This window comes from Giraffa tippelskirchi, chromosome 8 (assembly GCF_054371585.1).
Source record: "Giraffa tippelskirchi isolate mGirTip1 chromosome 8, T2T-mGirTip1v1.2.pri, whole genome shotgun sequence".
Lineage (NCBI taxonomy): Eukaryota > Metazoa > Chordata > Mammalia > Artiodactyla > Giraffidae > Giraffa > Giraffa tippelskirchi.
This window is the reverse complement of record NC_137282.1, coordinates 143,623,617-143,636,832: the sequence shown is the minus strand read 5'-3', so window position 1 is coordinate 143,636,832 and position 13,216 is coordinate 143,623,617. Positions and strand designations below refer to the sequence as shown.

Here is a 13,216-nt window from a genome sequence, read left to right as displayed (position 1 = left end):
CACTCATCTATCTGTGACATGTTATCAGACCATAATGAAATTAAACTAGAAATCATCAACAGAAAAATAACAGGAGAATATCCAAGCCTTTGAAACTTAAGTAATATTCCTTTAAGTAATCCATGGATCAAAGAGAAAATCAAAGGAAATTAGATAATATTTGGAAGTAAGTGAAAATAAAAATGCCACATATCAAAATTTGTAGGATGCAGAGCTTAAAGGGTAATACTTATTATTGAATGTTCATTTTAGAAAAAAATAAAGGTCTCAAATCAATAATCTAAACTTTTACCTTATCTAAAAAACTAAAAAAGAGAAACAAAATGAACCCACATAAAGTAGAAACAAGGAAATACTAAAGAAAAGTATAGAATTCTGATGTAACCCTCCCTGCAACATTTCCCCTTTGGTAACCACAAATTTGCTTTCAATATCTTGTAAGTATGTTTCTGTTTTGTAGTTAAGTCCATTTACTATCTTTTTAAAATGAAATTCTGCATATGAGTGATATCATATGGTATTTTTCTTTCTCTGAGTTACTTCACTGAGTATAAAAATCTCTAGGTCCATCAATGTTTCTGCAAATGGCATTATTTCGCTTTTTTTTTTTTACGTTTAGGAGTAGATGTAAGATTAAACATTTTAAAAAATTTACCTTATTGTTTAAAAGGTAGACCTCATGTTTAATGTTCATACCACAATTTTTTTTAAGTGCTTTTCCCATTATCATAGGTATTTGAAAACAGAATACGTTCATTTTTGGATGTATTACCCATCCGTGGTAGCCTATTGTTAAAATGGTAAGTGGATTATCAGGTTCAGAGTTATTTTAGAAAAGATATAGTGTTTGGATGAAGCCTAGACTCAGCCGCAACTAAGTCTTCTTTTAACTCTAACTTCCTTTGATTTTGTAATTATGTATGAGTTTATGTAACAATTACTAAACATTCTCTTTTTAAATGAGGTCCATACAAACACACATGACTTCATGGGTGACCAATAAAGTTAAAATTGATCATTCTTACTAGAGAAACTTAGGTCTGAACTTATACTATAGAAAATAAATTATATATGTTGTATATTTTTCACTCCCTGGAATGCAGACTCTAAGATTCAGTTAAACCCAGATGATGATTAACTGCTCTTCACTGAAGCAATCCTTGAGGGACAGGTCCATGAAGTCCCATGCTTGAACTCAGTGTTCACGTGAAACATCAACCACACTGAACAAATTTGTTCCCTAATGCCTGTGCAGAGCTGACTTCATGGGCTGCCCATAGGCTCATGGGTATCAAGGGCTCAGTGGGAAGTTAAAATGTCTCTGGGTCTATGCTCACTGTTTAATCTTATACGAAAACATCTCAGTCGTTTCCTTACATGAAAATTACAAAGATCAAGCCACCAGCTCAATTCTAGAATAAAGATGTTCAATTTTTGGATTGAAAGAGATTGGTTCCTACTGATAAAGATCGGCTCTGGTGAGTGAAACTTCTCTATGTTTTATGAAACATTTTATAGCTGTGCTCCAAAATTTCTGTATTTCCTTTCACATTTCATTTGTTTTTTAAACCACGTTTTTCATGCGTTTGTACCCATTAGTCCTCCCAAATGCTTCTAGCAAATCCACAAATGACCCTCACAATGGTAAATTCAATATTTTTATTGTTATTTTAAATTTTCTTTCTTAAATTAATGAATCTATTGTACATGGGGGCTTCTCTGGTGGCTCAGTGGTAAAAAATCTGCCTGCAATTCAGGAGGTGCAGGAGATACAGGTTTGATCCCTGTGTTGGGAAGATCCCCTGGAGAAGGACATGGCAACCCCCTCCAGTATTCTTGCCTGGAGAATCCCTTAGACAGAGGAACCTGGTGAGCTACAGTCCACAGGGTCACAAAGAGTCAGACACAACTGAAGCAACTTAGCATATATTGTACATTATTTTTTTTTTCTTTTAAAACATCTGTCTTCCATTGGCTCTATGATGTCACTCCTTACAGGTTTTCTCCTTCTTCTGTAAATATTCTTTTTCAGTCTGACTCAGTCCTTTTCTCTACATCTATTTAAATTTGATGGTATCTAAAAGTCTATCCTCAGACCTCTTTTCCGTCCTTTTTTTAACTCAAAAGTATTCTTGTAAGAGCACTCTTACTGAATTGGACATGTTTCAAGCAATGCCATAGTCTTCTGAGTTCCAAATCCTCGTATCCAACTTTATGATTGGCACACCTCAGACAGGGCTTCTCCCATCAGAACTCATTTCTTCTCCCAATCATCTCCCTGTCACTGTTATCTGTTTCAAAAAATAGAAAAATTTATCTTTCATCTGCACATTCATCAACCATCAAGACTTTTTCTGCTTATTATCTCTCCAGAAAATTCTCATAACTTTTTTCAACCTATGTGAAGCTGTTGATATTTAGAAGTTCAATTTTTGAAAAAGGGCTAACGATTTTTCTGAATTAAATATTACCACATTCCCATGAAGATAAATTTGTCTTGATTTTAGTAGCTCTTTGCTGAGTACACTTAGTTACTTGACTAATAGCTATATCAATATCATACATTCTTTCCTACTGTTCTTTGGCTTCCTAAACAGAGTCATCCTTGCTATCTTCCGAGTGACCATGGCCAACCTGACCTCAGTGAGTGGATTCCTCCTCATGGGGTTTTCTGCTGACCGTAAGCTTCAGATTTTACATGCACTGCTGTTTTTGGTGACATATCTGCTGGCCTTGACAGGCAACCTCCTCATTATCACCATAACTACCTTGGACCATCGCCTCCATTCCCCCATGTATTACTTCTTGAAGCACCTCTCTCTTCTGGACCTCTGTTTCATCTCTGTCACTGTCCCCCAGTCCATCGCAAATTCACTTATGAACAATGGTTACATTTCCCTTGTTCAGTGCATTCTTCAAGTTTTCTTCTTCGTAGCTCTGGCCTCATCAGAAGTGGCCATCCTCACAGTGATGTCTTATGACCGGTATGTAGCCATCTGTCAACCACTGCAATATGAGACCTTTATGGACCTTTGGGCCTGTAGGCATGCAGTGATAGCTGTGTGGGTTGCTGGGGGCCTCTCTGGGCTCATGCACACAGCTGTTAACTTCTCCATACCGCTCTGTGGGGAGAGAGTCATTCACCAATTCTTCTGTGATGCTCCTCAGATGCTGAAACTAGCCTGCTCTTATGAATTCATTAATGAGATTGCAGTGGCTGCATTCACAACCTCAGCAGCATTTATCTGTTTGATCTCTATTGTGCTTTCCTACATTCGCATCTTCTCTGCAGTGCTGAGAATTCCATCAGCTGAGGGAAGGACCAAAGTCTTCTCTACCTGCCTACCCCACCTATTTGTAGTCACCTTCTTCCTCTCAGCTGCAGGCTTTGAGTTTCTAAGGCCCCCTTCTGATTCTCAGTCAGCTATGGATCTCATGTTCTCCATCTTCTATGCTGTGATACCTCCAACGCTCAATCCAGTTTTCTATAGTTTACGGAATGAAGCAATGAAGGCAGCTCTGAGGAAGATACTGTCAAAAGAAGAATTCACTCAGAGAATAGTGCATCTAAAAGCCACTTTTAAACTCTAATGTGCCATACAAATAAAAGGCATTGTTATCATTTTTCAGATTGTAGGAGGAATAAATCTGATTTCTTTCCAGAACTCCCTTCCAACTTTTCTGTTCTTTATATTCTTCTCAAAACATAATTCTTCAGAATTTAAGATGTTATGGTTCTAGGGATTTTGGTCTTCTTTCCACAAATTCAATTTTTATTTTTAGGCATCTTATAAGATTTTTTCTGAAATAAAAGAGAAAAGGCAGTTAATTTGGGACTTAATGAGCATAATTTAAAGCTGACTTTTATAGATATATGTGCATAGCTAAGTCCCTTCATTGTTCACCTTAAATTATCACAACCTTGTTTGTTAATCAGCTATACCCCAATAAAAAATAAAAATGCATGAAAAAAATAAAGTTGGCTTTTAACAAATAGATTTCAGACTGCTGCCGAATAAGCTGATTGTGTTCATGAGGTAGTATATCTATGGTGTATTATGGGATTTCCAATAGACCTCCAGGATTCTTATGAGCATTAAGTACCCATATTAATTTTCCCTTCCTTTTCTGTATTATAACAACTTTCCCCATACCTATTTATTCAGTCTCTAATAAATGTCAGGTACATTACATACATTTTTCTTTTAATTTTATCGAGCAACTGTTCTACCCATGCCCAGTTCTGTCAATTAGGACACTAAATTTAGAAGACATTAATTTTTTCAGACTTCTCAAACAATAGTAAATATGTGATTCAAAATATTTGTCTGATTCCAAGCTCGCTTATTTGCCTCTACTCATTGCAAATGATTTGTTTTTCCATGTGTGTGCATGCTAAGTCGCTTCAGTCATGTTAAACTCTTTGCGACCCTATGTGAGTATACGTGTTTTTGTATCATATGTAAAAATAAGCGTATCCTACTATTATACACTAATGAGATAGCCTTCAGCCTTCAGCTGTGTAGCCTTTAAAACAGTAAATCTGTGTCCTTACAGGTTTAGAAGAAGCCTTTGTAATATAAATTGAATGAATTTATAGCCATATGATTATTACTGAAAATATTAATAATGTATATAAAAGCTGGTAAGAGAATTCAGAAATTACAAAACAACAACATGGACTTACATTCATTTTTAAGTATACTTATAAAGTAGTTGCATATATTTAAATAATAAATTTTAATGGACTGGGCCTCTTTATGAGATTCTCAGTTACTATTGCTAAATTTGTCTTAGAATCTTTTAGTAGATAGTTTTATGTTTATTAGAGACCACAATGGTTCCCCAAAATAACTGTTCCAAATCTGAGATGCAATGCATAGGCCTCAATCTCTATAAACACTGATTTCTAGTTTCTCAGGACACCTGACATTAAAAATTTCTTTTAATGATTAAAATCTTGTTTGCCTTTCTGAAATGCATGATTTAGTTATTACAGTGATTTTCCAAATGTGGGATTCAGTCCACCAGCAGCAGCGTCAGGCATTTTGTTAGGCATTCAAATGTGTGGAGGTAACATTAAACTTTCTGAGTCAGAATTACTAAGTGTGAGGTTTAGGTATCTATGTTTTATCAAGCTCTCCAGGTGATCCATACCTCTACTAAAGTTTGCAAATGGTTGAACTAGGGACAAAACCCCGTAGTTTACCAAGTCAATCGTCCTCTGTGTGAAAAGTTCCAAAACCCAGGTGACAGAGAGGGAGAGAAAATGAAATGGTTTCATCATTCAGTTCAGGCTTCCATTATAAAAGACAGAAAAAAAAAAAAATCCCGACAGCAACGGAAACCTTGGGTTCTCAAGGGAAACAACATTTTTTAAAGGTGTTATTATAGGTGAGAAAGGTCAGAATTTTGTGATCAGCTTTCATAACTACCCATACACCAGTAGTGGCTGTGGTAAGTTTTAAAATCTTGAAAGAGGAAAGAGAAAACTGTTTTATGGAAACTGACAGAAACTTATATTCTTCAAATTGAATTTGAAAAAGCAAGACTATTCATTCTAACAAGGAAAATGAGCTGTTAATTAAAGGTCATATATTTAATTCACATGAGTACATTACAAAATGAGCAATTTAAGAAAAGTCAGTAAATTAAGAAAGGTTATATTTTATATGATTATATAGACATTCAGTAAATTAATTGCACTATAACATGTATAGTACTTATACCGTACTATAACACTATAGTAATTGTATCATAGTCTCTGATATCACCATGAAAGACAAAGCCTTGAGTAGATAAGCTTTTAGTGTAATTTTGGCTTTTTTCCCCAATTTTTCTGTGTGTCTTCCATAAATATTCAGAGATTTTAGATGTAAGACAGTGGTATAAATTGCAAAGGGAAAGGTTTGGTACTTAGATTCAATTCTGTCACTTAAGTATTCTGAATCTTATTTTTTTCTTTTAAAAATAGAGATTAAAATGCTTAGGCCAAAGAAGATAAAAAAGTAAAACCTGAGGCATATTTTATGACAAACTCTAGCATGGTGTATGTCTCATGAAAGTGAATGCTCAAAATTTTCCAGTTTATTTCCCAGACTGTTGATAATCACTGGTGGAATTTTGGCAGACTAAAATACTTAATGTACCAATATCAAAATTTAAATATGGATAATAATGTCATTTATTATTTTATCAGTTCAAGGAAAAGAGGGACAAAAAAACAGGCAGCAACTGCCTCTCCAAGGCATAAAGGGAGAAACTGTTGAAAGTGTAGCCTTTACTCTTTAATTCTTTCTGTTTTCTATTAGCTGTGTGAGGCTTTAATAAAAATGGATTAAGTGGGTGATATTCTAGATTAACTTTGCAATTCACATGCATAGAGAAAGAGAAAGACTTTTAATTTGGCAGCCAAAACTAAAGTTTAAAAATTAAAATTTGATATAAAATTGTAGATCTAATACTACTGACCCCTGCCAGACAATAGAATGTATAAGGAGGGGCATAAATGTTGAATTCATTCTTCATGGAGGAGGTATGATTTCTAAGAACCTGAATTAATGAGACACACACACACAAAAATTTCTGGTGAGATTTCACATTTGTTGTTCAGTCACTAATCATATCTAAGAGCATCTTATTTAGATCAGCACCCCTCTCTTCACTTTTCATCAGTCTGAGAGGCTTTTGTTAGTTCAACAGCCTCTCTCATTTACTTTCTTTTTCTCTTCCCTAATGTCAAACTTTTCTGTTCATAGTTCAGATTTATTCTGTCTCCTTCATGTCTCCTCTGACACCCCTTCTCCTCTTGCCCTCAATCTTTTACATGGTTCAGAATAAAACTCAAAGAGATTGTTTCATTCAGCAGGTTTTTTTTTCAGTTGCTGCCTAGAACTCACAGGCAGAGAAAAAAATTAACGGATATGAGAGGCTCGTGACTAAGTGACTGGTCAGCTCTCATATACTGAGGTATATTTTAATGAGGGGAGAACTTTTGTTTATCTCCATCATGCAAAGCCCAAAACACTATACAATGGCCTAACACTTGATTTATTTATTTCCTGAATTGTAGATCACTTTATACCTTTTCAGAGTCTCTTTCTGAAGTTGTATACTAGGTTTTTGAAAGTTTTCCTTCCACATTGAAAGCCACCTCAGAGCAACCACTCTTTCTCTTCTTTGCAAATGCCTTAGCATGTAGTAAACAGTCAATACATACTTAATGACTTTAGCTGAAGACAATGTGAAGAGGAATGAAATGAAATGAAATTTCAAAGAGAAAGCTGTTAGGTACCAGAAGAAGCCCTAGACAGATTAAACACAAATCTGATAGTGAAATGTAAGTATTCACTTTACAAAAGTTTTTTTGTTCTTGATTTCAAGATGTGTTTATTAAATAAAATGCTAACTGGAAAGGCAATAACACTGCATAATTTCGTCCTTGGCCTCACAATTTATGGATTTTCTCTGTAATAGAATGACTTGCCAGGGAAGAACCTTAGGTATCATCCCATCCAACCACAAATCCTCTAAAGGGCCCTTCAGCCTACTAAAATAGAGCAATATAATCTGTCCAGTTTTGAGAAACCTCTAATCAAGAACTGATCACTGAATTTATGTTCTTGACTTAAAGCAAAGCAACAAGTTTTACCTCGTGGAAATGAAATAGTGTTTTTAGTGGTAGAAATGCAACCATTTTCCTGTGACAGGACCAGTGACTGATCACATTTGCACTCAGATTTACTGGTGTTTTCTGTAAGCTCCCTGAGCACAAGATATACATATCTTCACCTTTGAGTCCCCAGCATCTAGGGCACAGCTGATGAATGACAAGTACTCAAAAATTAATTGTTGAAAGAAGCATTGATGAATAAATGAATAATTTATTTTAACATCTCTCTACTGCATTTCCTCCATCCTCTTTATCTGCCAGCTGCCGACACAATTTGTACCTTCAAAATAGTTATGGCAAATGTAACCACAATGAGCGGATTCTTCCTCACAGTGTTTTCCAACAACCGTGAGCTGCAGATCTTACATGCATTGCTTTTCTTGTTAATGTACTTATTAACCTTAGCAGAAAACCTCCTGATTATTGCCGTCACAACTCTGGACCAACATCTCCAAACCCCAATGTATTACTTCTTGAAACACCTCTCGCTCCTGGACCTCTCCTTCATTTCTGTCACGGTCCCCCAGTCCATTGAAAATTCACTGACAAGCAATGGCTATATTTCCCACGGTCAGTGCATACTTCAGGTTTTCTTCTTCACATCTTTGGCCTGGGTTGAGGTGGCCATTCTCACAGTGATGTCTTATGATCGCTATGCCGCCATTTGCCTCCCACTGCACTACGAAGTCATTATGCATCCCAGAGCCTGTAAAAGGGCTATGATAGCTGTATGGCTGAGTGGTGGCATCTCTGGAATCTTGTATATGGCTGCCACATTCTCCATCACATTCTGTAGGGCCAAAATAATCCACCAGTTCTTCTGCGATATCCCCCAGTTGCTGAAGCTCTCTTGCTCCAATGATTACCTAGGCGTGATTGGAGTGGCTGCTTTCATGACTGTGCTGGTGTTCATCTGCTTCATCTCCATTGTTCTCTTCTATGGGCACATCTTTTCCACAGTTCTAAGAATACCCTCTGCTGAGGGCCGCTCCAAGGCCTTCTCTACCTGCCTGCCCCACCTCTTTGTTGTGTCATTTTTTCTTTCCACAGGCATTTTTGAGTTCCTAAAACCAACTTCAGATTCTCCAACTGCTTCTGACATTATCATATCTATCTTTTATACAGTAGTGCCCCCAACACTGAACCCTATGATCTACAGCTTGAGGAATGAGGCCATGAAGGGAGCTTTAAGAAAGTTACTGTTGGGTGGTGAATGCACCAGGAAAAAAACATTTTTGTCCTGTTGTTGATGGCTGGAGCATATTTAATAACTGGAATCCATTATATATAAATGGTAAGCACTGCCAAAGAGTCAGACATGACTGAGCAACTGAGCATGCATGTAATATGTATATAGTAATGTTGAGGAAAAATAACACTTTTTTTCCTGTTGATAAACCAAATACTATAACCATAATCATAACAGAAATGCTTCATTTGACATCTTCACTTTTTTAGACACTGAAATAAGACTTTTTGTTATTCTTTCAAATTAAGAGAAAATAAACAATTATATATAATATTTTAATGTAGGTCCACTACTTTCCTTTTCCTCCCAGTACATATAGACATGCAGACACAAATGTATATCAGGTAATACCAACAAACAGCACTTTTGGAAAAACAGCATAGACAAATTACAGCAATAATAGTAATAAACAGTGACAATTTATCCACAATTCCACTCACCAATTGTTTAATTCCAAATGTCCATTTAAATTTTTGTCTTTTAAATGCCAAGTTTACATACTGGTACAAATATATACAATTATTATGCATATCTACATAGTTTTACTGATATAATTTTCTTGAATACACAGAATTCAATGGAATTCATATCATAATACATTGAACCATTCACCTATTTTATACATATACTTTTTTTTTCCCAATTATTCTTTCTTGCTAGAAATTGAATTTCTACTGTTCATAATTTCATGGAATGGGATTGCTGAATCAAAGCACAGGAAATGTTAAGCTGCTTTGAGTATGTGACTGTATTGTTTTCTAGAAATGTTAAGTCATTTTATATGGCTATTAGGAATGTGTAGCTGTGTCAGTTCTACATGTCTCCAGTGATTTATGAATTCATACAACAAATATGCAGAAAGATTCTATTAGGTGGTTGAAATCATAACAGGTGCCTGGAACATAAAAGTATATAAAATACACACACATTAGGTAGTGTGGAGATTTTTAATCTTTATAGCTGCAATATTTTAACTTTAATTATTTTTAATATGATAGATGAAATTAAATATATTTACAATTTTTATTTTGCTCTCATATTATTCATTTTAATTTTAAATATTTTTATTCTTTATCCATTATGTACAAAGTTTTATAAATCTTAGAAGTCTGTGTTTTATAACAGCAAAAACCATTTTCTCAGTCCCTCTTTAACTTTATTATTTTAGTTTTCTTTGCTATGCAATCTCATATAATTTGACATGAGTTTATAAAGGTTGTAGCAACAAAGCTTAATCAGTCTAAGTTACCAGGGATAGTCTTAAATGATTAATAATTAAATCTTTTTTGTTAGTTATTAGACTCTTCAATCCATCTGTAACAATGTGTAAATTATATTTTTTATGCTATACACCAAATAAATATGTTAATTTATGAAATATTTCTTTTATTGACCTATTATTTAATGAGCTTACTGAATTATAAAGTATGTCCATTTTTATCTCCATTTCTATGCTTTCAAATTTTTATTAATCTATGTTTATGTATCTAAGCTAGTTAAGTAATATTGTATTATTTTTTACTGTAGTGATTTAGGTAGAAGACTATTCTTTGATTTATAAAGTATTTTTATTGCCTTGTATTCTTATTTTGAACCTCTTCATTCAGTTCAATGAACACTGCATTTGTTCTTGAGAACATTCAATCATTCAAAATTTATAAATTAACTTGAGCTATGTACTCTGTTATATAGTTTCTTTTAACCAAGAAATACTAAAATGTTTTACACTAAATAATATTTTTCTAATTCTCTTTATGAAAGTAGCTCACACTTCTCAATAGCCTTTTTCTATGATTTTACATTTGTGTGGTTACTATAAACTTGATTCAATTTCTGTTGTGGTCCTTTAATGGACCGGAACTTGGGGGTACAGAGTTGACCGATAAAAAAGTGAAAGAAAGAAAAAAAGAGGCTGAGCCGCATGAAGGGGACAGAGGAGAGAGAGAGAGAGAGAGAGAGAGAGGGACCAGTGCTCTGATGGAACAAAGGCATTTATTTAGCATATTGTGGGCATATATATACTCTCCTACAAGATAGCCCTTTTTAGCAGAGACAGGGATCAAAAATCTAACAAGTCATCCAGAAAGCCAGAGGCTAGAATCATTCTCAGTAGAGCGGGTTGTAAAAGTTACTTTACATATAGGAAGGGAAGAGTTGTACATGGCTGCTGTTCACCATATGGAATTTCCATATGAATGAGATACATGAATTTCTATTATCCCCAAAAGCCGGCTTGCCAGCTCTCTGGCACCTGTATTCAAGTGCTGTTAAGGAACATAGAATTCATGCAAGACTGAAAACAGCACACAGGAAGCCTCCTGTTAAATGTATCTTGACAAATTTCTATTCATGTTAAACACTCATTGCAGGTACCAGGCATCTTTGAACAATGCCGTAAATTGTAGGAATTCCCACACTACTCCCACCACTATCTCCCAAGGCAGAAAACAAAAACTCACTTTCTTGGCATTTATTACAGCTAGAATGTAGACATAGGACCTTGGTTCTGAGATTAGATATTTCAGCATGAGATTTTAACTGAGAAAGAAAAATGTGAGAAGCAGGAACTATGTAGCATCCATTTCTAAAGAAGTTAGTGGTCCAGGCATTCAGTTTTGGGGAGTGGAAGTAGTCGAGTCTGTAACCTCGTTCCCCACATCCGTGGTAGGAAACGCAGAGTCTGCCCAGCAGTGTCAGCAGAGTACTCTCTTCCGGGACAGTGTCATTGTCCAGAGCTCATATCTTCCAAGCTTGATTATCAGAGATTCCAAGAGACTATGTGGTATAGCTAGATACAGGTAGGATTGGTTCTGTGTGTTGCTACAAGAAATTTGAGAACTATAACTGTTAAGAATACTACACTGATTCTTATATCCTGAACTTAAACCTAGCCACTTTATTAACTTCTAATAACTCTAGCAGTAATTGATTTCTGTGAAGGTTAGACTCTTACCCTCCCAGAGAAACTAGGAAATCAGAAAGGTTTCTTCCTTGACAATTATATTTCAAAATGATGGCTCTCATCCCCAAGAAAGATATTCTTGGGTTGTGAAACTGACAAGAAAAGATGTTCCCTGATGGCCTAGTGGTTAAGATTCCAGGCTTTCACTGCTGCAGCCCTGGGTTCAATCCCTGGTCAGGGAACTGAGAACCTACAAGCTTCACAATGAGGCCAAAAAAAGATTTTTATCTTTTTAAAAAGGGACAGAAAAAGAGTACAATTTCAAATTTTCTAAAGACAGGAGCCTAGAGTGAAGAAGAAGCCAGTGGGTTGGTTGATCAGTCATTTGATGGTGATATGGCCTTTGAATTACCACTGTTAACCCAAAATGCAAAACAACAATTACTGCATGAACAATTTGGAAATACAGAACTTTGTACTATCTAGAGCAGTGATGCACGGAGAGGGTGATTTTGTCTGTAGGAACATTTGGCAATGTCTGGAGATATCTTTAGTTGTCACATTGATTGGCAGGATGCTCCTAACATCTAGTGGGTAGAGCCCAATGGTGCTGCTAAACATCCTGCAATGTACAAAACCCCAGACATAAAGAATTATCCAGCCCCAAATGTCAATAGGGCTGCCACTGAGAAATCCTGATCTAGATGCACTATGGCTTAAGGAAGCTACTACATGACAAGCTAAATATGTTCAAACAATTTTTTCCTCCAAGTAAGTACATTACAGACAAATATAGAAGTAAGAATAAGTTGATAGGCTGATGTTGATCATCCAACATCATACATGAAGAATGGAAAAGAGGTCATGGGAGAGACTGCATACTGCATTTATGAACAGTCTTTATATGATAGGCTGTGTCCATTCATGCTGCGTCCTGCAATCAGGCTTTCACTTCTATTACCACACCAAAATTTCCTGCTTATAGCCAGTAATCACTTCCTTGTGATTAGCAACAGTGTCATGGTTGAATCTTATTTCTTAACAATAATTGTATTTGGTTATACCGACATGAGAGAAGAGAAGATGGCTGAGAGTATGAAAAATGCCATTAAATGATGCTGCCTAAAGACTTACATTTCTTCTATAAAACAGAAGGTGAAGACACCACCAAGAATGAAGAGAGTATAGATAAGTTAATGAAAAAATGGTAAATTTTGAAACAACTCCAGAAGGAAGTAGGAAAAATTGGGAACAAAGGGCAAATCACTGAAAAGTAAGAGTGAGTTTGTTATTTTATAAAGATATCAGAGTACATTATTGTTGAATTTTCTCCAGATTTTCTAAGCAATATGACTGGAAGAGACTGCTGCTTTGGGGTGTGTGGTGGAAATAA

The 13,216-nt window shown here is 35.5% G+C and overlaps 2 protein-coding genes across 2 annotated transcripts; both read left to right on the top strand.

The window, feature by feature from the left end:
• Positions 1–5,323, top strand: LOC145518453 (olfactory receptor 14J1). The gene has a single exon (XM_081523075.1). It carries the CDS (start codon positions 2,626–2,628, stop codon positions 3,589–3,591), a length of 966 nt encoding a protein of 321 aa, XP_081379201.1. The 5' UTR covers positions 1–2,625; the 3' UTR covers positions 3,592–5,323.
• A 2,642-nt stretch (positions 5,324–7,965) lies between these two features.
• On the top strand, positions 7,966–13,216 carry LOC145519038 (olfactory receptor 14J1-like). Its single transcript, XM_081524278.1, has 2 exons — positions 7,966–8,873; positions 13,159–13,216. Exons 1-2 carry the CDS (start codon positions 7,966–7,968, stop codon positions 13,214–13,216), a joined length of 966 nt encoding a protein of 321 aa, XP_081380404.1.